Raw genomic sequence first — 26,318 nt, forward strand, 5'->3', positions numbered from 1 at the left:
TAACCACGGAAGATACGATTCCACGTATAGCCGAGGCACTGAAGAAAGAACTAAGAGGCGATAATCCGAAGACTGTAATAGCCAAGTTAGCCAAGAAAAGGCAAGGGCATCGACATGCAGCAGTGTACGCATCTGAAGTAGAAGAATTAGCGTAACAGTTAAAAGTGACATACATAGCGGAAGGAATTCCATTGGAATTAGCGAAAAAATATACGACGGAAACAGTGGTAGCAACGATGAAACGAAACGTTAATGCAGGTAAAGCTAAGCTAATACTGGAGGCAGGTAACTTCACAACACCACAGGAAGTAGTATCTAAATAACAAACTGTATCAAACATACAGAGGAAACCAGAGAGGAGGACGTAACAGGAACGTATGGCTACTAGAGTTAGAGGACAGCCAAGAGGAACAAGAAAAACCGCAGTTGGGGTTTTGAATGAACGAGACAAAGGAAGTACACAGTCAGAAGTGGAATATAATATTTACAACTTCGACTTAAACCTAACGAATTTTGTACGAATGAAAACAGGAATCCTAGAACACACAAATACTTTTATCATAGACACAGGAGCTGATATTTCAATACTGAAATGTTCACAAGACTTTATGGAGGAACATGTGAAACCAAACACAAAGGCGAAAATAAAAGGAGTAACTAAAGGAGAATTGCAAACAATGGGAGAAGTGGAGACCACACTAAAAGTAAAAGGAACTCGATTTGAGCATATCTTTCAATTAGTTGAACCTAGCTTTCCCATTCCAACCGATGGAATCATTGAGAGAGACTTTATTCCATACTTTCAATGTATACTAGACTACGCTAACCTTAAAATGCACATTAAAGAGGACAACGATTGTTACATTAGTACGAACATTTTGGATAATATAGATAATGACACAATAATAATACCGCCTAGATGTGAAATTTACAGAATAGTAAAAAAATTTCAAACACTGAACAACGACAGGATAGTGGAACAACAGGAAATACAACCAGGAATATTCATAGCGAGAGCAATTATTTCAAGTAATAATCCGTACATCAAAATTTTGAACACAACCTACGAAACAGTAAATGTAGAGGCAAACACAATCAGGACGTTAGACATTACATTATTCAACATATATAGACTGATCAACGACAGCAAGGATACGAAAAAAGAATTACGGGAATCAGTGAAGTTAGACATTCCAGAATACATACGCGAGACTACTGAGAGTTAAAGACCAAACTCCGATATATATTAAAAACTATAGGACACCTCATGCACAAACAGAGGAATTAAACCGACAAGTACAAAAACTAAGAGACCAAGGAATCATACTCTTTTTTCTCATGATCATCTTTCAGTGCGTCACAGTTTTTCGATTTCTTTCTAACGCATTTAAATTGTATGTGACAGAAAAAAAGGCACGTCGGTGATTACATTTCGTCGATGACATTTATAACATTTATTCTAGTTATTCTAGTTGTCGATAGATGGCGCCATAATAAAAAAATATTTTTTTTAATTAGATAATAATATTACAAATATAATCTGTATAATTTATAAGACTATACAAATCAAAGAAAATACCATTTTATAAATGCAAGAAACACATTTGATTTGTTTTTATTCCAAATTGAAAATAAAATGTGACAACTGTCAGATTTAACTAAAATGTTATGTTAGAATAAATGTCATAAATGTGTATTATCACGGACTTACCCTTTTTCCTATCATTTGTTACGCACTGAAAAATGCTCATGAAAAGGACAATAGAACCGTCTACATCAGAATACAACAGCCCAGTAGTGCTGGTACCGAAAAAAGCTATAGATGGAAATAAAGCATGGAGGTTATGCATAGATTTTAGACAACTGAACAAGAAAATAGTCACAGATAAATTTCCATTACCAAGAATAGACTCGATATTAGATCAACTAGGAAGATGGTTTTCAATTATAGAATTAATGTCAGGTTTTCACCAAAAACCATTAGAAAAATCATCGAGAAAATACACATCGTTTAGCACGGAGAATGGAGCATTTCAATTTACCAGATTACCTTTTGGATTAAACGTAAGCCCGAATAGCTTTTCAAGGATGATGTCAATAGCGTTTTCAGGATTAACACCAGACAAATCATTTCTTTCACCAGACATAAAAGAACGCACGTCGGTGATTACATTTCGTTGGTGACATTTATAATATTTATTCTAGTTGTCAATAGATGGCGCTATAATCTAAAAAAATTATTTACTAATTATATAATATATCTACGAATATAATCTGTACAATTTATAAGACTATACAAATCAAAGAAAATACCATTTTATAAATGCAATAAACACAATTGCTTTTATGCCAAATTGCAAATAACATGTGACAACTGTCAGATTTAACTAAAATGTCATGTTAGAATAAATGTCATAAATCGAGGGTTTAGTGTCAAACAACGTTATCTACATTTTTTGTGAAATTGAGATATATCTATAATCGAGTTCACCGTTTTCGACTTCATTTAGTAACAAAAACCTGTATCTCTATCTGCAGCAGATTACAAAATACATTAAACGTTAACTACCAATTGTGAAAAAATTGTTCATGTCAAAAACATCTAAGAGGTGATAACATTATTTCACAGTGAATTTCGTGATACATCAAAAAGAGTTATCGACTGTTAACGTTTATTGACACTAATATTTTAAGCTGTAATTGTAGACAGCGTTATTATTATAATTCGTATTTGTTTGAAAAACGTCATTTTGATACTGGATAGCTAGATACATTTGTTTATTTTCGGTATTGTTCGATTCTACCATCTGATTACTCATTACATGATTACAATAATCTGATTACTCAGTACATTTTTTAGTTTTGCCGAAGTTGAAATATATGTTATTTTCTTATTGCCGGTTGTTGAATACCCAGTAAAAATAAGCAACGGCAAATCTAGGGGATTTTTGTTATTGTATGATGTAGTTGGAAACAATGTTATATAAGTGTCAGATGTCAACTGTAAGAAAAAATAAGTGTAAAAGAAAAATAAATGTTGATTTTGATGTTTAAGTTATTTGTAGAATTATTGAGTTTTCTTTTAAAATAAAACTGACTAGAAGTACTTCGGTGTTTAATTAACATCCACGCAATTCTGCAAAACATCAGGTTATGGCCCAGATCACTTGTTTCGTGAGTATTTCGCCAGTAAAAAAGTCAGTGTTGAAGAGCCTGTGTCGGTAGTTTGCCGCGGCCAACGAAAATAAAAAAAGAAAAGCTGAAAAAAAGGTGAAAAAGAAGCTCGAGTATATATACATAAAAAAAGAAAAACATAAATCCGAAAAATGGAAAATTCATCGGCTGCGTTGAAACTTAGTGGTGGTGACAACTGGGTAGCCTGGAAATTTCAAACAAGGGTAGTGCTAAAAAGCCGTGGTTATTATGACATAGTAATAGGAAAGTCTGTGAGACCGAGCACTACTGGAGATGACCAAAAGAAATGGGATGCTGGTGATTCAAAAGCACAAGAATTTATAGTAACCAGAATAGAGCAAGGCCCTATGACACACATTTTATCCTGTGAGACCTCGAAAGATATGTGGACAAAGTTGAAGTCTGTCTACGACAAAGAGTCAGAGGTGAGCATTCATTTAATGCAACAAAAGTTTTTTCTCTTGGAGTTTTCATCAGGTAAAAATGTTGCCTCATTCATATCACAGCTTGAAGAGATAAAAAATAAGCTAAAGCAAGCTGGTGAAGAGCTGTCCGATAAAATGATCATGACAAAAATACTTATGGCATTGCCAGAGGAATATAAGCATTTTCGATCCGCATGGGAATCCGTACCATCTGATAAACAAACCCTAGATGAACTTACATCAAGACTACTTATCGAAGAAGAAAGAAGTAAGTCAGCACAGGGCAGCACAGCATTGGCGATGAAAAGTGATACAAGCAGAGAATTTAAAGGGCAAAAGAAAACCAGATTAAAGTGCCATTTTTGTGGCAGAGGTGGCCATATTGCGAAAAATTGTTTTTTCAAGAAGAAAGAGAGAGATAATAATAGCCAGAAAGACATAAAAGTATGCAGTCAATGTAAAAGACGAGGACACAACTTACAAGAGTGTTGGTTTAATAAAAATAAAAATGAAAAACAACAGACAAGCAGAGAAGAAAATAAAATTGACAGTAATGCATTCATGGTATATACTGGGAGTAAGAAAAATAAAAATGAATGGTGCTTGGACACAGGAGCTAGCGAACATATGTGCTGGAATCAAGATCTGTTTGAAGAATTGATAGAGATAAGCTATAAAAAACAAGTAAAAGTCGGAAATGGAGAAAAATTACCAGTTAAAGGTATTGGAAAAATAACTCTATGGGCATTTAATGGTAAGAAATTTATAAAGTCAACCCTGTCAGATGTATTATTTGTGCCAGATTTACAATTTAATTTATTCTCAGCTGGATGTGCTTTAGATAAAGGTTATAAGATGTTTTCAAACAATGAAAAATGTGAATTTTATAATGACAAAGGAGAAATAAGAGCATTGGCAACACGGGATAACAAATTATACAAAATGTTATTCTCACAAGAACAAAACACTGAAACCTTTGCAAATATTTTAATTTCGGAACGCACCCCTAACGAAAACTTGTCTGACGGTCAAGTTCAAGAAAACAGCTGTTTAGTAGATGTATTTTTATCAGAGTGTAATTCTGCAAAAACAACAGAAAGTTTGAGAGTTTGGCACTGCAGACTAGCACATCAAAATACTACATATGTGAGAAACTTTTTAAGGCAAAATAACATTGATTTTATAGACGAAAAATTCGTGTGTGAACAGTGTTTAACAGGTAAACAACACAGAATACCATTCAAGTTAAGTGAATCAAGAGCAAGTGAGCCATTACAATTAGTGCATACAGACGTATGTGGCCCTATGGAAGAAGAGTCTTTAGGGGGAAATAGGTATTTCCTGTTGTTAAAGGATGACTATACAAATTATAGGTACGCGTATTTCATGAAAAATAAATCAGAAGTTAAGAAACACCTTAAAAATTTTATATCATTAGCCGAGAGAGAGACAGGCTGCAAGATGAAAAACTTACGATCAGATAACGGTTTAGAGTTTATGAACCAAGAAATAAAGGAGATGCTTGACTATCAAGGCATAAAACATCAGAGATCAGTAGTGTATACGCCTCAGCAGAACGGTAGGGCTGAGAGGGAAAATAGAACCCTAGTTGAATCAGCCCGAACTATGATACAAGGGCAAAAGTTGAATAAAAACTTGTGGGCAGAGGCCATACATACAGCAGTGTATGTTTTAAACCGAACAGGCCCTAGTAGCATAAAAAATGTGACACCTTATGAATTATGGTACAAAAAGAAAGTCAATAATATTTCTACACTCAAGAGTTTTGGTTCTAGAGTATCAGTGCATGTCCCAAAAGAGAAGAGATTAAAATGGGATGCAAAAAATATGTTTGGTTTCTTTATTGGCTACAGTGAGGATGTAAAAGGTTACAAAATATTTGTCCCAGACAAAAATAAAGTTGAAATTCATCGAGATGTCATATTTTTGCCCGAGAAAACCATAGAAATAAAAAATGGGGAGACAGACATGAATAAAAACATACAGATGATATGTGAGGAGATAAAGTCAGAAGAAGATGACAGTGAAGCAGAAGAACCTCAAAATAATAGAGAAGAAAGCAGTGAGAGTGACCTCGAAACTGATAGCAGTGTTGAAGATGTGAATGAAATAGAGCAGGAGCATGGATATGACCTGAGAAGACATATAAAAAGACCCTCAAGATATGATGATTATGTTCTGGATGATGACGAAATGAGTTTGTTGACTTTTAGTGATGATGAAGAACCCCAGACGTATGATGATGCAGTGGCCAGTAGTGAGTGTAAAAATTGGAAGAAAGCTATGCAATCAGAAATAAATGCGTTGCTAGAAAATGAAACATGGGAGTTTGTGCAAAGTAGTGATGGTCAAAAAGTCATTGAGTGCAAGTGGGTGTTCAAGAAAAAGAAGAATGAAAATGGTAAAGTAGTGAAATATAAAGCTCGTTTGGTAGCTAGAGGTTTTCAACAAATTGGTATGTTTTTTAATGATATTTATAGTCCAGTAGCAAAATTACCATCAATAAGGATTTTCTTAGCCATGTGTAATACTTTTGATATGAAAATTCATCAAGTAGATGTTTGTAGTGCATTTCTAAATGGGGATATTAAAGAAAATGTTTTTATTTCACTCCCAAAGGGATTTAAAGAAAAAGAGGGCACTATTTGCAAATTAAGAAAATCCTTATATGGTTTGAAAAGTTCACCTAAAAATTGGAATGACAAATTTCATAATTTGATGCAAAATTTGAGTTTTTCAAGATCTGAATATGAATATTGTCTTTATATTAAAGTAAATGAAAAAGGTAGGATATACATTTTGCTGTATGTTGATGATTTGCTGTTGGCAGGTACAAATGATCAAGAAGTTGAGAAAATAAAATATATTTTAAACAAAAACTTCAAAATGAACGACTTAGGTCAAATAAAACATTTTTTGGGTATGTGCATAACTCAAAATTTGTCTGAAGGCAAAATAAAAATTAATCAAACTGTTTACTTAAAAAATGTTTTGAAGAAATTTGACATGTCAAGCTGCAAACCATCAACAACACCAATGGATAATAATTTTCACCACGATTTTCTCAAACGAAAAAAATCTGAGAGCATAGAGATAGAAAAGAAATGTAGAGTTGCTATAGGATGTTTGATGTATGCAATGTTATGCTCAAGACCAGATTTGTGTATAGCTATAGGTATATTAAGCAGGTATCAAACATGTGCAAGTAACGATTTGTGGGTAGCAATAAAAAGAGTATTGAGATATATTCAAAGCACAGTTACTATGAGTTTGATATACTATAAACATAAATATAAACAGGAAAATTTGATAGTAGGGTACTCAGATTCAGATTGGGCAGGTGACCGTACTGATAGAAAATCTACATCAGGATATGTATTCAAAGTTTTTAATTGCACGGTGTCATGGGCATCACGGAAACAGTCTACAGTCAGTTTGTCCTCTACTGAAGCTGAATATGTTGCACTAAGTGTATGTGTGAGTGAAGCATGTTGGCTAAGATACTTAATGTATGATTTAAAAATAAAACCTGATTATGTAGCGGTTCTAATTCATGCAGACAATCAAAGCGCTATAAGGGTTAGTAGAAATCCGGAATTTCATAAGAGACTAAAACATGTTGATATTAGATTTAATTTTGTACGAGATAAAATTAAGGAAAATATTGTTGTATTAAAATATCTTAATACAAGTGACCAACAGGCTGACATATGTACAAAACCATTAGGTTTAACTCTGTTTAAAAAATTTAGAGAGTTGCTAGGTTTAGAATAAAAAATTAATTTAGATCTAGGAGATTTACCGTTGAGGGGGGGTGTTGAATACCCAGTAAAAATAAGCAACGGCAAATCTAGGGGATTTTTGTTATTGTATGATGTAGTTGGAAACAATGTTATATAAGTGTCAGATGTCAACTGTAAGAAAAAATAAGTGTAAAAGAAAAATAAATGTTGATTTTGATGTTTAAGTTATTTGTAGAATTATTGAGTTTTCTTTTAAAATAAAACTGACTAGAAGTACTTCGGTGTTTAATTAACATCCACGCAATTCTGCAAAACATCACCGGTTACGTATATATTTGTCGTAATTATTTAATATTTTGATTTTGTCAGTGTTTAACAAAAAAATGTTCAGTCATAGCACAAAACTTTGTATGACACGAAGCACTAGCGGGTCATGGATCTTCTGAGGTAGCCTCTTGCCTTACAAATACAATGAAAAGTGAAGTTACTGGGAAAGACTTCGCTTTTATGTCTGAAAGTTGTTCGGGCCAAAATGTTTCTGTTTGCTGTTGAAACACTAAATATTATATATGTATTATATATATCGACAAATTGTTATTTTTTGAGCCCGGATATTCCCAAATGGAACGTGATATGGTCCATGCCCACATCGAAAACGCGAGTAAAGGCTTGGAAATTTATGATCCATCGGGATGGTATATGTACAGTGATTAAAATGGCTTTAAAGAAATCAAAATACGAAGTAGTTGAAATAGATCAGGAAGACATTTTGAATTTTAAAGAACTTCAAATTCAAATGATTAAAAATAAAAAAACTGACATTGAAGGAAATGTTGTCAAATGGTTGAACATAGTTTGGCTACAATATACATATTATAAAAGAAGACACTGCACACAGTTATTTCAAATATAATTTTAAATCAGACAACTTTACGAAATTAAAAATACAGAGAAGGCAACTTCGAACATTTTCAATCAACAAACTTGTGCCAAGAAGAAAATATGACAAACCGTTAACGATCAATAATAAAAAGTTAAAAGGTTTAGTAGAACTCTGTGAGCAAAACTTAAAGACCAATATCACTTATTTTACTAGAATCTTCAAGGAAGGGGTGATGATCATAATGAAAATGTTTCAGAAGATGAAGACGTTTATATTTGTATGTTATTAGAAAAATAAAGTTTTTTATTTAAGTACACTTATAACATTTTTTATAATACAGGGTTAGTGCTGCATTGGATATCCTGAAAATTTTGAAAATATCAGCGAATTTAAGTTAAAGGATATCCTGAAAAAAGGGGGAATATCAATGAAATTTTCTCAACATTTAGGGAAATTACATTTTTACATTTTCACCCAGCAGTGCTAACCCTGTAGTAAAACTATTATCAGGTGCGACGTTAACGGTTACAAAAAATATATATCGGTAATATCAAAAAGCGTTATCAGGTCATTATTAGAAAAAAATTATATCTTTTTCTCTGTAGAATAAAAATAACCTGTAATAATTTTTACCATATGTCAAAAAAACCATAATAATACTATATAAATTTACAGATTTCTATTGTAATGTATTTTGCCTCCGTAATCACAAATTTGTTGGCCGATATTACGTTTCAAAACAGTTTTTCGCATTTCCTGACAGTTTATGTTTTTGTAGTTAACGTTGTTTGATACTAAACCCTCGAAATGTGTATTATCACCGACTTACCTTTTTTTCTATCATTTGTGACGCACTGAAAAATGCTCATGAAAAGAAGCATAATAGGAATATCTGAAAAACATCACCTAGACAACCTGAAAAAGATATTCGAGACATGTCGAAAATTCAATTTGAAACTTAACCCAGGGAAATATCAATTTTTTAGAAGACAAGTCACATATTTAGGTCATGATCTTTCTCAGGAAGGAGTATCACCAGCAGAAGAAACAAAAAGATTCGTAGCATTTTGTAACTATTATCGACGTTTTATTCAAAATTTTGCTGAAATATGCAGACCACTCAACAGATTATCGAGAAAAGGAGTAGAATTTTTTTGGTCAGAGGAATGTGAAAAAGCATTCAATAAGCTTAAATCATCTCTGATGAAGCCACCGATCTTAAAATATCCAGATTTCAATAAACAATTTATCCTAACGACAGACGCATCCAACGAGAGTTGTTCAGCAATTTTAAGTCAAGATTACAACGGAATAGACCTACCGATAGCATACGCATCAAGAAGTTTTAGTAAAGGAGAATGCAATAAACCTATAATCATTAAGGAATTACTAGCGATCCATTGGGGAATTAATCATTTCAAATGTTATCTGTATGGAGCACCAACATTTTTAGTAAAAACAGATCATAAACCACTAACACATTTATTTGCAATGAAAGAACCAACTTCGAAACTCGCGAGGATCAGATTAGATCTAGAGGAATACGATTTCGAAATAGAATACATAACAGGAAAAAATAACTACGCAGACAGCCTTTCCAGAATAACATTGCATCAACTAAAGAACCTATACATAGACAATACCCATATACTAGCTATAACACGAGCTCAATCAAGCAAGAGAAAAGGAGAAAGAATCAAGGCAAACGAAGGCAGAAAGTGAACTCGCACTACAGCCAGTAGCCACCAAACAGACAGTAAGAAAGGTACTAAATAATTTAGAGGCGCATAGACTACCAATTTTGTCCTTTGGAGCTGAACTAATCTCATCAAGACTGAGCATTAGGACCAAAAACAAAATAAATTGCAGCAAGAGCATAGCCACAGGATTCGATCATTTCGATTTAAACCAAACGTTGGCACAGCTTGATAAGCTGGCGGTAGAGAATGCAGTACGTAAAGTAAAGATATACGTAAATGATATTATTTTTAAATTGTGCACAATGGATGAATTTATTAAACAAGGAAACAAAATATTGAAAAATGTAGAGATATACATATGTGAGGTACCAGAGAAAATAGAAGACGACAAAGAAAAACGCAGATTAATAGAGGAATATCATAATCACCCGATATTTGGACGACACGTAGGAAATAATAGACTAATAAAGAAGCTAAAAGCAAGATTCAGATGGAAAAATTTGGAAAAATACGTAAGAAAATACGCTAAGCAATGTCACAAATGTCAAATTAACAAACCGAAAAGAACACATGTCGAAGAATTCGTGATATCGGACACTTCTTCCAAACCGTGGGACATAGTATACATAGATACGATAGGTCCATTCACCATTCAAAAGTAAGGATACCTACTAGTAAGGATAGATACTGTATCACAATGTTATGTGAACTGACGAAATACGCGGTCAGTATACCCGTGTGCAATAAAGAAGCAGAGACAATAGCCCGAGGAATTTTTGATCATTTTATACCAACATACGGACTCGTGAAGCAAATAAGAACAGACCAAGGCACAGAGTATAAGAATGAAGTAATGCAGGACCTAACAAAACTACTAAAAATAGAGCACAACTTTTCAACGGCATACCATCCACAGTCCTTTGGAAGTTGCGAAAAACTACACAGAACATTAAACGAGTACGTAAGAGCATTCATAGACGAAGACAGAGAAAATTGGGACGTGTGTTGCAGAATGTTCACATACTGCTAAAATACAACCCCTAACGCGTATCATGGCTACACACCGTTTGAACTGCTATATGGCAGGAAGGTTAACCTACCGGAAGACCTTACACAGGAGATTCAACCATGTTACAATATAGATGCCTACTACAATGAGTTACGGTACAAACTACAAAGCGCACACGAGAGAGCTAGAACCTTCTTACTAAAGCACAAAAAAGAGCGACAAGAAAAGCATAAGCCCAAAGCAACACCACAACACTTTAAAATAGGAGACCTAGTCCTGTTAAAAAGGGAAGAGAATGGTAAGTTTGATAGTCTTTATGTAGGCCCCTTCATAATAACAGAGGTAAATAACTTTAATTGTAAGATCAGAATGGAAAACAATAAAATCAAGGAAATACATAAGAATAGATTATATGCTTACAATCCGAGAACACAGTGAGTGACAAGTGAAACGGGAACAATGTTGATAACAAACATTTTTTTTCTTTGTATTTAATTATTATTATAGAAAATAAATAGTTAATTTGTATTGTTTAAAACGCAGTAATCAGTTGGTGGTGCTATCTGAAAATTTTCTTCCTTCTACGAAGTCAGAAAATTTTGCCAGGAGGGGAAAGATGTATTGGGATTCACAGCATCCATTATTAAGCATCCAATTAAGAGCAAGACACACTCTTTTAAAATTTAAATGTCCTTGGTAAACAAACACACGTTTGTTTATTATACATATTACGTGGCCCAGATTACTCCACACAAGTGTACCAGTTGTCAATCCTGCGGTGTCAGCGATTCAATATTACATATTCCTAATTCATGGCCAAAGCCGACTCAGCATAAATAATATCAACACTTTCTCTTTTATTTATATACACAGAAAACATCGGAAGGCATTCTAATTGCATTGCGTGATCAATCATCATTGATAATTGAGATACACCAGAGGGTGAACGTACATTAGCACACCAACTCTTTACAGTCGTACTCCGAGTTGATAATAAATGAATATACTGTGAGTAGTGTTTACTTCATCAACCCCTATCGTAGGGGTAACTACCCCCAACCACTCTGAGATGGTCCAGATAATGTAGAACTAATATAAAAGGCACTTTAAATAGTATTAAATTTATTTTTCATATAAATAAAGGCTCAAGCTACCAAATGCAAATGTACTTTGAAAAATTGAAATCAGTCAAATAGGAGAGCCTAAGAAATTTTTTAAAGTTATGATGGTGGGGGTACCCTTTGGAGTACCGAGCAAAAATGTTTATTGCAAATTTCCCATCTTGCAACTAAAATAGGTGTTTGAAAAGATCATACATATTTGAAATCATTGTCGCCCGACACATTGATTTAAAAAAAGTTCAAAATTGGATGACAGTAAACTGAGGAAATGCAACTTTTGGACTGAGTTGTTATTTTGAACTGGCTGATTCACTTTTAGCTCAACGAGAGAAGGGGCTACCCCAACAACCACAACTTAAATTCCCTAGACTCTAAAGTTAATTTGAAAGCTTCCGCCTTTCTTTACAAGTTAAAATAAATTTGAAAATAGCATAATTTTACAATATTGAAATTTTTTTACGGACCCTGGATTACAAAATTATTATGCAAAAACTGTTCAACTGATTCTAACGAAATTTAGCACACATTTCAGTTATATTATAGAGTTTTTCTAGGAGGAATATTAAGGCTATAAGTTGTTTAAGGGGTCGAAAAAATTTAATGAACAAACTATTTTTTGTCCTTTTTTCTAATTATTGCTGTTTTTAACAATAAAGTTTTAATTTGCATCTAGTCAAATATTATTTAATTGTCAAATGTTAAATAATTGAAAAACGAAACTTTTACGTTTTTTTTTTTGGCGGAGCACTATCTTCCGAGTTAGAGACGAAAATATGGACGCAAAGAACTCACCTGGACTAAAAATGATTTGAGGATCAATAAAAAACTTTATTCCAAAAAACACAATGATCCATATATTTACACAGTAATTTTTAAGGACAGCATTTAGTATTCTTGATTTTGAGTAAAGGTGTATTTTTTTATTTATCAATGAGCAATTGCCTAATTTAAATGCAGGTAGTTCTTATATACTGTCTTGAGTAACATCTTATTTATTTTAACTATGGTTTTAATATTTTGTGCAAATGTTTCAGGTGACAGCCCTCCTGTAATTAATGAAGATGATGATAGTGATGCAGAGTCCACTGAAGATATATCTGAAATATTGTTTATACCGAGAAATTCAGAATCAATTCCACAAATTTATGAAGCCATTAAAGTTTGTCAAGTAAGAATTTAAACATACACTGCATTAATTTTTCAATTAGATATACGGACTAAAAATGGCAACACTTCCATGCATTATTATTATAATTAATGTCCGACTGGTCTATTATTTGACAAATAATGACATTATTTCGAAGTCTATTAAGTACGATATAACGCATAAGAACGTGTTAATGAAAAATAACGCTCTAGGGCCTATTAAATTTAAATAACGAGTTAAATACTGTCAAGTTGACAAATAAAACTCTAAGTAAAACTATGGTTACCACAATTACTTTACGACTATTTCTGGTAAATGTACTTATGTATTTGAAAACTAATTAATTCAAAATTCATTCAAATTTTTTGCATATGACGAATAATTTAGTCGGACATTAAACGTTGAAGGCACCATGGGTATTATAATAATAACGCTTTGGGTCAACGTATATACCTCGGGCCGAAGGCCCTCGGTCTATACACCATTGACCTCAAGCGTTATTATCCTTATTATACCTTGGTACCTTAATAACTATTATACACATGCAAACATTAAGAGTGTAGGTGGCATAGAATATCAATTTCATCTGCAAAATAGAGTAACTATGTATTCGGTGATTACAATAATTTATATACTTTACAATAAAAACTAATAATCGAGAAGAGAGAAAAATTGATAAAGTGATTTTGATAACATCCCATTACTATCAGAACGAGTAAATAAATTTTGAATATCTTTAATAGTTAAAGTACAGTTTTTAAATGTTGGGCAATAAATGTTTAAAAAGAAATTTGAATAGACGCTTTCTAGATAACCATTTGCCGGTATTTTAACGGTATTAGGCAACCTATTCATTGTAATTAGTAATTTCAGAACTTAAAGTATTTGTTTGAATCTTTCAATGGAACGATAACGCATCGATACTATAGTGGAATAATAAGCAATGTTGCCGGTTTTAGTGCTTCCTTCACTGTAGTACATCTAATTAAAAAGTAAGCGCTCCGTATATTGAAATTAAGACTTTTACTGGTATATACCACAAGAAAAAATTATAATATATAGCATAGTAAATAATCATAAATTTTCAGTCTCAGGCTGATCACATAAATTATTATGTCTATTATGGTCTATCAATTGCTAGCTTATATGAATTAAATCTGTAAGTAAACATATTGATTTTTGACAAGCATATGACACAATAAACAGACATACGTTGATTGACACATTAAAATATTTTAAAATCCCTTCTGAATGAAACCAAAAGCAAAGTTATGATAGAAGGTCATTTAACATCACTAGAGTCCTATGACAAGGCGACCGACCCCTCTACTATATCTTTCAATCTAATATTGGAAATAATTTTAAGAGAATCTTAACTGTCGTGTCATTTACTTTGTTACTACTAATAAATTGAGTACTAGGAATCAAAATTCGTTTGATCTCTACCTAGATAATTTGACATATTGTGAAATGCATATCGTAGATTCCCAATGTCTATTCATTTATCGCCCGTTTTCCTTGTAAATTGTAGAAGGATCAGGTACAGGGTACAGCAACGGGTAAAAAGCAGAATTTTTTCCAGCCTAAGAAATGTTTGTATAAAATAATACGATTAACTAAATCCCTTCTGAATGAAACCAAAAGCAAAGTTATGATAGAAGGTCATTTAACATCACTAGAGGCCTATGACAAGGCGACCGACCCCTCTACTATATCTTTCAATCTAATATTGGAAATAATTTTAAGAGAATCTTAACTGTCGTGTCATTTACTTTGTTACTACTAATAAATTGAGTACTAGGAATCAAAATTCGTTTGATCTTTACCTAGATAAATTGACATATTGTGGAATGCATATCGTAGATTCCCAATGTCTATTCATTTATCGCCCGTTTGCTTGTAAATTGTAGAAGGATCAGGTACAGGGTACAGCAACGGGTAAAAAGCAGAATTTTTTTCCAGCCTAAGAAATGTTTTAGATTTGTCGTTGCTTTTAATAGATGTAGCTATTGCGCCCTTTTGCAAATTAGTTCTTATTATTAACCTTTGTCGAGCGGCATAATTTTACACAGACGGCATCGGTACAATTGTACCTATTATATATTTTCTTAAAAAGTCGTTAATCTAAAGGGAAATATATGTTAATTTTAAGATAATATTATTTATTACTAGCATAACTGGTAAAAAATTCTTGAATATTGCAATAAATAAATAATAATATTCGTTAATTTGTTCTTGTACGGATTTACAAACAAAGATTAGAAGCCGCTATTGGGACCGTGCAAGTTCGGCAAAGCCACACCTATTTCTACGCTCTGCAACTTTATTCGCACTTTTAATTATATTGGCCAATTATATTAGTCCTGGTTACTGGATAATTGTCAAGGCCATATCCCAAAAAAATAATAAGAAGAAAAATAAGATTCAGGTTATGTTATTAAAACGTAAACAATTGTATGTAGTAAATAAAATTAGTTATTAAAATGCAGTACTGCAAGCAAAATACAATTAATTAAATTTACCTTTATATAATAATTGCATATCATATCAATATTGTGGAGCAACATATAATTTTTCTTCTCCAATGACAGTAGATATGAAATGTACGTCAATTTGACAATTTCAATTGACAATATGAATTATTTAAGAAAGTTGCAATATTGCTCCGCTATTCGCGCACGATCGTTTCACGTATCTCTTCCAAGTACTTGCACACGGCGAATAACGTGACCGCTCTTATCTATCGTAAATTGTTGAAATTACTACAACAATAAACTTGAAAATAGTGGTCGTAAACAAATTCTATTAAGAGTAGCATTGTATTGTATTTAAATTGGAAACATAGATCTCATCTCCGTTTATAGTCCGTTCTTTAACGGTAAAATATTGCAAAACCTCTAAATTTTAAAGAACCGCTTGGATTGACATGAAATTTGGCATACACATAGCTAACAAGTCAAAGAAAAAAGTGATATTGTGCCGATATGTGCTTTTGCCCTGGGGGTGGTTTTTACCCCCTATTGGGGGTGAAAAATATTCGTCCAAAGAAAGTCAGGAAATCGATAAACTGGCTAATTTGAAGTAACTTTTGTTCTATAGAGTTTTTTCCCTAAGTCAATACTTTTCGAGTTATTTGGCAGTGAATATGTTCATTTTTTCGACAAAATAACCACGCTTTTAGACGGTTTTTCGCAAATAACTCAAATAGTAAGTATTTTGTCGAAAAAACATTCTTAGCAAAAATATAGCCTGTAAAAAATTTAAAAAAATGGTGTATATGTCACGTCTCTACACCTAGTAGAAGCAGAGTTATAGCTAATGAAAAATAGGTTCATATTCGTCAAATTCCAAATGGAATACTTTGACGTGAAATAACCAAAAATGAAGCACATTTCGGGAAAAACTCATTACAACTTATTTAAAGTGTTTAAAAAAAAGCTTCATTTTTGTTTTATAAAAAAAAATTCTAGCATCAAAATTAAACAAGTTACGCTTAAAATAAAGTTAGTCTCTTTTGGTTTTGGTAAAAAAATCGGGAAAATCACCCCCTGTAGTATCTTAAATGAACTTAATCGTTACGACTTCACAAATTTCTTGACTCGTGTATATATTGTTTATATGATCTGTAAGTTTCATCGGTTCAAAGTTCTTTTTATTGAAAGGGCTGTAGTTAAAATGGGTTGAACGAGTCACTGATCACGAATGTATGCAAATTTAGAAACACCAATTCTCAATCAATTTTTGTCTAACAGAAAAACAAAAAATACATGATATTCAGAAAAGCAAATCTGACTTTTTTTGTTTTTCGAAATTTTTGGTATCTCTAACAATTTTTAAGTTATTTTGAAAAAAACATATTTTTCAAAATTTAAATTTTTAAAAATTTTATTTTGAAACCAAATTTTTTCAAAAATAAGCACTTTAAATATATAAAACTTACAGATCATATAAACACAACATAAGTAAAATAATTTGTGGAGCGGTAACGATTAATTTCATTTAAGTTGCTAATTAGGGGGTGGTCTTTCCGATTTTTTTTTGCAAAAACAAAAGGGACCAACTTTATTTTGAGCGTAACTTGCTTAAATTTAAAGCTAGAAACTTTTTGTAAAAACAGAAATATTTTAAGCACTTTAAAAAAGTTATAATGGGTTTTTCCCAAAAAGTGCTTAATTTTTTGGATATTTTACGTCGAAATATTCTATTTGAAATTTGGTGAATATGAATCTATTTTTCATTGGCTATAACTCTGGTTCTACGAGATCACCATTTTTTTTACTTTTTTATAGGCTATATTTTTGCTAAGAACTTTTTTTTCGACAAAATACTTACTTTTTGAGTTATTTGCGAAAAACCGTCTAAAAATGTGGTTATTTTGTTGAAAAATTAACATATTCACTCGCAAATAACTCGAAAAGTGTTGACTTGGCGAAAAAGCTCTATAGAACAAAAGTTACTTAAAATTAGTCAGTTTACCCATTTCCGGACTTATTTTGGACATATATTTTTTCACCCCCAATAGGGGGAGAAAGTCACCCCCAGGGCAAAAGCACACATCGGCACAATATCATTTTTTTTCTTTGACATGTAAGCTATACGTATGCCAAATTTCATGTCAATCCAAGCGGTTCTTTAAAATTTAGAGCAAAAACCGTGAAATAATGGACTATTAGTTGTTTGGTGTTTATCAATACGTGTATACCTAAAAATTATCATGAATAGTGATTATACGTACATCTAGTATACCGAAATGGCTACAAATTAGGTGTCCATAGAAATAACAAAAAAAACTTGTGCGAGGTGAGGATGATCGAGTATCTGCCAATGATACGTGCAGCAATGTCTTGTAATTCTTTCAATACCATGCTAAGATTTATATGATTTGACATTGAAAATATCCGTGAACAACGCAAAAAAACCGATAAAACTGCACTCATAAGAGATATCTAGACAATGCTGAATAAAAATTTGCAACAAGGCTCCAGACCATCCAAATGCATAACCACCGACTAATAATTGTGTCCATTTAGAGGCCTTACAAATTTTACACAATACCTTCCAAACTCGCTAAATATGGGATCAAAGTATTTTTGGCTTGTGATACATGAAAGCTCACACAAGATCATATTTAAATTGGAAAAACAGCATATGGTTCCCGACAAGTTAACGTTGGCGAACAAACAGTTTTAGATCTTATCACGTCTTATAAAGGTTACGGACAGAATGTTACCACAAATAACTTTTTTATCAGTATTGAATTCGCTAAATTCTTGAATTTATGGCACATAACGTTAGTAGGGCTAGTAGGCACAGTTAGAAGAAATAAGAGATTTCTACTCACCAATATACAAGCAAACAAGGAAAGAGGTAGTTTTTCCACAAATTTTGCATTCAATCAAGTTGCTACTGTATGTTCTTAGGTATATGTGCCAAATAAAAACAAAGCAGTAGTGTTACCCTCGCCAATGCATATGACAGGAAAAGTAGAAGACAGTGTATAGAAGACAGTAGATAACATGGATAATATGCTGGGTAAGTATTTAACCAAATACTCACCCAGCATTTTATGTCGAACATTGCGTTGGCCCTCTGCCTTTGTTTTATATGATTGACGTCACTGGCTTAGCATGCTACATTATACGTCGAGAGTATAATCCATTACAAAAAACATCGGACAAACGCAGGAAATTTTTGAAGGATCATTCTAAAGATATTTAGTTACCTTCATTTCAATCTCAAAGTAAAAACCGGATGATGATGAGGAGTCATTTTCTTCGTAGTGCTGTAGAAATGGTCATTGGTCGAAACAGAGTATGTATTTGCTGTAGATACTCCTCAAGTATCTCACAGCATTCTTGGATCTACTCCAGTAACCGGAAGTTGTCATATTTGTCGAAACGAAAGGAAAAACAGCGTAAAACGAGAAATACTTGTGTAGTATGTTTTCTATCTGTGTGTAACGAACATTCTTTGTCTAAAACGATATGTATGTGTTGCGAAAATCCACACTAACATTCATTTTTGTATTTTGATTCAAATAAGCTATCATTTAAATACAAAATGTATTAGACTAAGTTTTCACTCTAATGGCATATAACATATCCCACCAGAATGAAAACAATGGGAACCTTCTCTGGTTACACCTCCGAGGCTTCTACAATTTGCAAGCCATACGGATGCTGAGACTAAGGAAGATGAGGGAATTCTACAATTTACAATTCACGTCACATCTGCTCAGCGCGGTAAAGTTCCAACGAGACTGGTTCCCTTCATACTCCACACAGAGTAAATGTAAATCAAAAATGAATAACCATTTTCAATTTCGTTGCAAAACGAAAATACAGCCGAACCATATTCCAGTCCAATCAGAGAGTGCTGCAAGCACCTCTACCGGTTTCGAAACTTATTAGTCTCTCATCAGGAGGCACATATGCTGCTCTCCCTGATCCAACCAAAACAAACCCCAGCGTGCAGTCCCGAATCGCAACGAACGAAATGGCATAGATGCCCTAGCGGCAACTGCTAGCAAAAGACTAAGTTTTCACTCTAATGGCATATAACATATCCCACCAGAATGAAAACAATGGGAACCTTCTCTGGTTACACCTCCGAGGCTTCTACAATTTGCAAGCCATACGGATGCTGAGACTAAGGAAGATGAGGGAATTCTACAATTTACAATTCACGTCACATCTGCTCAGCGCGGTAAAGTTCCAACGAGACTGGTTCCCTTCATACTCCACACAGAGTAAATGTAAATCAAAAATGAATAACCATTTTCAATTTCGTTGCAAAACGAAAATACAGCCGAACCATATTCCAGTCCAATCAGAGAGTGCTGCAAGCACCTCTACCGGTTTCGAAACTTATTAGTCTCTCATCAGGAGGCACATATGCTGCTCTCCCTGATCCAACCAAAACAAACCCCAGCGTGCAGTCCCGAATCGCAACGAACGAAATGGCATAGATGCCCTAGCGGCAACTGCTAGCAAAAGACTAAGTTTTCACTCTAATGGCATATAACATATCCCACCAGAATGAAAACAATGGGAACCTTCTCTGGTTACACCTCCGAGGCTTCTACAATTTGCAAGCCATACGGATGCTGAGACTAAGGAAGATGAGGGAATTCTACAATTTACAATTCACGTCACATCTGCTCAGCGCGGTAAAGTTCCAACGAGACTGGTTCCCTTCATACTCCACACAGAGTAAATGTAAATCAAAAATGAATAACCATTTTCAATTTCGTTGCAAAACGAAAATACAGCCGAACCATATTCCAGTCCAATCAGAGAGTGCTGCAAGCACCTCTACCGGTTTCGAAACTTATTAGTCTCTCATCAGGAGGCACATATGCTGCTCTCCCTGATCCAACCAAAACAAACCCCAGCGTGCAGTCCCGAATCGCAACGAACGAAATGGCATAGATGCCCTAGCGGCAACTGCTAGCAAAAGACTAAGTTTTCACTCTAATGGCATATAACATATCCCACCAGAATGAAAACAATGGGAACCTTCTCTGGTTACACCTCCGAGGCTTCTACAATTTGCAAGCCATACGGATGCTGAGACTAAGGAAGATGAGGGAATTCTACAATTTACAATTCACGTCACATCTGCTCAGCGCGGTAAAGTTCCAACGAGACTGGTTCCCTTCATACTCCACACAGAGTAAATGTAAATCAAAAATGAATAACCATTTTCAATTTCGTTGCAAAACGAAAATACAGCCGAACCATATTCCAGTCCAATCAGAGAGTGCTGCAAGCACCTCTACCGGTTTCGAAACTTATTAGTCTCTCATCAGGAGGCACATATGCTGCTCTCCCTGATCCAACCAAAACAAACCCCAGCGTGCAGTCCCGAATCGCAACGAACGAAATGGCATAGATGCCCTAGCGGCAACTGCTAGCAAAAGACTAAGTTTTCACTCTAATGGCATATAACATATCCCACCAGAATGAAAACAATGGGAACCTTCTCTGGTTACACCTCCGAGGCTTCTACAATTTGCAAGCCATACGGATGCTGAGACTAAGGAAGATGAGGGAATTCTACAATTTACAATTCACGTCACATCTGCTCAGCGCGGTAAAGTTCCAACGAGACTGGTTCCCTTCATACTCCACACAGAGTAAATGTAAATCAAAAATGAATAACCATTTTCAATTTCGTTGCAAAACGAAAATACAGCCGAACCATATTCCAGTCCAATCAGAGAGTGCTGCAAGCACCTCTACCGGTTTCGAAACTTATTAGTCTCTCATCAGGAGGCACATATGCTGCTCTCCCTGATCCAACCAAAACAAACCCCAGCGTGCAGTCCCGAATCGCAACGAACGAAATGGCATAGATGCCCTAGCGGCAACTGCTAGCAAAAGACTAAGTTTTCACTCTAATGGCATATAACATATCCCACCAGAATGAAAACAATGGGAACCTTCTCTGGTTACACCTCCGAGGCTTCTACAATTTGCAAGCCATACGGATGCTGAGACTAAGGAAGATGAGGGAATTCTACAATTTACAATTCACGTCACATCTGCTCAGCGCGGTAAAGTTCCAACGAGACTGGTTCCCTTCATACTCCACACAGAGTAAATGTAAATCAAAAATGAATAACCATTTTCAATTTCGTTGCAAAACGAAAATACAGCCGAACCATATTCCAGTCCAATCAGAGAGTGCTGCAAGCACCTCTACCGGTTTCGAAACTTATTAGTCTCTCATCAGGAGGCACATATGCTGCTCTCCCTGATCCAACCAAAACAAACCCCAGCGTGCAGTCCCGAATCGCAACGAACGAAATGGCATAGATGCCCTAGCGGCAACTGCTAGCAAAAGACTAAGTTTTCACTCTAATGGCATATAACATATCCCACCAGAATGAAAACAATGGGAACCTTCTCTGGTTACACCTCCGAGGCTTCTACAATTTGCAAGCCATACGGATGCTGAGACTAAGGAAGATGAGGGAATTCTACAATTTACAATTCACGTCACATCTGCTCAGCGCGGTAAAGTTCCAACGAGACTGGTTCCCTTCATACTCCACACAGAGTAAATGTAAATCAAAAATGAATAACCATTTTCAATTTCGTTGCAAAACGAAAATACAGCCGAACCATATTCCAGTCTAATCAGAGAGTGCTGCAAGCACCTCTACCGGTTTCGAAACTTATTAGTCTCTCATCAGGAGGCACATATGCTGCTCTCCCTGATCCAACCAAAACAAACCCCAGCGTGCAGTCCCGAATCGCAACGAACGAAATGGCATAGATGCCCTAGCGGCAACTGCTAGCAAAAGACTAAGTTTTCACTCTAATGGCATATAACATATCCCACCAGAATGAAAACAATGGGAACCTTCTCTGGTTACACCTCCGAGGCTTCTACAATTTGCAAGCCATACGGATGCTGAGACTAAGGAAGATGAGGGAATTCTACAATTTACAATTCACGTCACATCTGCTCAGCGCGGTAAAGTTCCAACGAGACTGGTTCCCTTCATACTCCACACAGAGTAAATGTAAATCAAAAATGAATAACCATTTTCAATTTCGTTGCAAAACGAAAATACAGCCGAACCATATTCCAGTCCAATCAGAGAGTGCTGCAAGCACCTCTACCGGTTTCGAAACTTATTAGTCTCTCATCAGGAGGCACATATGCTGCTCTCCCTGATCCAACCAAAACAAACCCCAGCGTGCAGTCCCGAATCGCAACGAACGAAATGGCATAGATGCCCTAGCGGCAACTGCTAGCAAAAGACTAAGTTTTCACTCTAATGGCATATAACATATCCCACCAGAATGAAAACAATGGGAACCTTCTCTGGTTACACCTCCGAGGCTTCTACAATTTGCAAGCCATACGGATGCTGAGACTAAGGAAGATGAGGGAATTCTACAATTTACAATTCACGTCACATCTGCTCAGCGCGGTAAAGTTCCAACGAGACTGGTTCCCTTCATACTCCACACAGAGTAAATGTAAATCAAAAATGAATAACCATTTTCAATTTCGTTGCAAAACGAAAATACAGCCGAACCATATTCCAGTCCAATCAGAGAGTGCTGCAAGCACCTCTACCGGTTTCGAAACTTATTAGTCTCTCATCAGGAGGCACATATGCTGCTCTCCCTGATCCAACCAAAACAAACCCCAGCGTGCAGTCCCGAATCGCAACGAACGAAATGGCATAGATGCCCTAGCGGCAACTGCTAGCAAAAGACTAAGTTTTCACTCTAATGGCATATAACATATCCCACCAGAATGAAAACAATGGGAACCTTCTCTGGTTACACCTCCGAGGCTTCTACAATTTGCAAGCCATACGGATGCTGAGACTAAGGAAGATGAGGGAATTCTACAATTTACAATTCACGTCACATCTGCTCAGCGCGGTAAAGTTCCAACGAGACTGGTTCCCTTCATACTCCACACAGAGTAAATGTAAATCAAAAATGAATAACCATTTTCAATTTCGTTGCAAAACGAAAATACAGCCGAACCATATTCCAGTCCAATCAGAGAGTGCTGCAAGCACCTCTACCGGTTTCGAAACTTATTAGTCTCTCATCAGGAGGCACATATGCTGCTCTCCCTGATCCAACCAAAACAAACCCCAGCGTGCAGTCCCGAATCGCAACGAACGAAATGGCATAGATGCCCTAGCGGCAACTGCTAGCAAAAGACTAAGTTTTCACTCTAATGGCATATAACATATCCCACCAGAATGAAAACAATGGGAACCTTCTCTGGTTACACCTCCGAGGCTTCTACAATTTGCAAGCCATACGGATGCTGAGACTAAGGAAGATGAGGGAATTCTACAATTTACAATTCACGTCACATCTGCTCAGCGCGGTAAAGTTCCAACGAGACTGGTTCCCTTCATACTCCACACAGAGTAAATGTAAATCAAAAATGAATAACCATTTTCAATTTCGTTGCAAAACGAAAATACAGCCGAACCATATTCCAGTCCAATCAGAGAGTGCTGCAAGCACCTCTACCGGTTTCGAAACTTATTAGTCTCTCATCAGGAGGCACATATGCTGCTCTCCCTGATCCAACCAAAACAAACCCCAGCGTGCAGTCCCGAATCGCAACGAACGAAATGGCATAGATGCCCTAGCGGCAACTGCTAGCAAAAGACTAAGTTTTCACTCTAATGGCATATAACATATCCCACCAGAATGAAAACAATGGGAACCTTCTCTGGTTACACCTCCGAGGTTTCTACAATTTGCAAGCCATACGGATGCTGAGACTAAGGAAGATGAGGGAATTCTACAATTTACAATTCACGTCACATCTGCTCAGCGCGGTAAAGTTCCAACGAGACTGGTTCCCTTCATACTCCACACAGAGTAAATGTAAATCAAAAATGAATAACCATTTTCAATTTCGTTGCAAAACGAAAATACAGCCGAACCATATTCCAGTCCAATCAGAGAGTGCTGCAAGCACCTCTACCGGTTTCGAAACTTATTAGTCTCTCATCAGGAGGCACATATGCTGCTCTCCCTGATCCAACCAAAACAAACCCCAGCGTGCAGTCCCGAATCGCAACGAACGAAATGGCATAGATGCCCTAGCGGCAACTGCTAGCAAAAGACTAAGTTTTCACTCTAATGGCATATAACATATCCCACCAGAATGAAAACAATGGGAACCTTCTCTGGTTACACCTCCGAGGCTTCTACAATTTGCAAGCCATACGGATGCTGAGACTAAGGAAGATGAGGGAATTCTACAATTTACAATTCACGTCACATCTGCTCAGCGCGGTAAAGTTCCAACGAGACTGGTTCCCTTCATACTCCACACAGAGTAAATGTAAATCAAAAATGAATAACCATTTTCAATTTCGTTGCAAAACGAAAATACAGCCGAACCATATTCCAGTCCAATCAGAGAGTGCTGCAAGCACCTCTACCGGTTTCGAAACTTATTAGTCTCTCATCAGGAGGCACATATGCTGCTCTCCCTGATCCAACCAAAACAAACCCCAGCGTGCAGTCCCGAATCGCAACGAACGAAATGGCATAGATGCCCTAGCGGCAACTGCTAGCAAAAGACTAAGTTTTCACTCTAATGGCATATAACATATCCCACCAGAATGAAAACAATGGGAACCTTCTCTGGTTACACCTCCGAGGCTTCTACAATTTGCAAGCCATACGGATGCTGAGACTAAGGAAGATGAGGGAATTCTACAATTTACAATTCACGTCACATCTGCTCAGCGCGGTAAAGTTCCAACGAGACTGGTTCCCTTCATACTCCACACAGAGTAAATGTAAATCAAAAATGAATAACCATTTTCAATTTCGTTGCAAAACGAAAATACAGCCGAACCATATTCCAGTCCAATCAGAGAGTGCTGCAAGCACCTCTACCGGTTTCGAAACTTATTAGTCTCTCATCAGGAGGCACATATGCTGCTCTCCCTGATCCAACCAAAACAAACCCCAGCGTGCAGTCCCGAATCGCAACGAACGAAATGGCATAGATGCCCTAGCGGCAACTGCTAGCAAAAGACTAAGTTTTCACTCTAATGGCATATAACATATCCCACCAGAATGAAAACAATGGGAACCTTCTCTGGTTACACCTCCGAGGCTTCTACAATTTGCAAGCCATACGGATGCTGAGACTAAGGAAGATGAGGGAATTCTACAATTTACAATTCACGTCACATCTGCTCAGCGCGGTAAAGTTCCAACGAGACTGGTTCCCTTCATACTCCACACAGAGTAAATGTAAATCAAAAATGAATAACCATTTTCAATTTCGTTGCAAAACGAAAATACAGCCGAACCATATTCCAGTCCAATCAGAGAGTGCTGCAAGCACCTCTACCGGTTTCGAAACTTATTAGTCTCTCATCAGGAGGCACATATGCTGCTCTCCCTGATCCAACCAAAACAAACCCCAGCGTGCAGTCCCGAATCGCAACGAACGAAATGGCATAGATGCCCTAGCGGCAACTGCTAGCAAAAGACTAAGTTTTCACTCTAATGGCATATAACATATCCCACCAGAATGAAAACAATGGGAACC

At 35.6% G+C, this 26,318-nt stretch overlaps 1 protein-coding gene across 1 annotated transcript in view; it reads left to right on the forward strand.

Annotated features, from left to right (window-relative positions):
* LOC126890577 (methylosome subunit pICln-like) overlaps nt 1–26,318 on the forward strand; it is a 75,968-nt gene that overhangs the window by 20,392 nt on the left and 29,258 nt on the right. Inside the window, exon 3 of the mRNA XM_050659640.1 lies at nt 13,132–13,265. Coding sequence (XP_050515597.1) covers nt 13,132–13,265 — 134 coding nt within the window. The remainder of the gene's footprint in view (nt 1–13,131; nt 13,266–26,318) is intronic.

Source organism: Diabrotica virgifera, chromosome 8 (assembly GCF_917563875.1).
Source record: "Diabrotica virgifera virgifera chromosome 8, PGI_DIABVI_V3a".
Classification (NCBI taxonomy): domain Eukaryota; kingdom Metazoa; phylum Arthropoda; class Insecta; order Coleoptera; family Chrysomelidae; genus Diabrotica; species Diabrotica virgifera.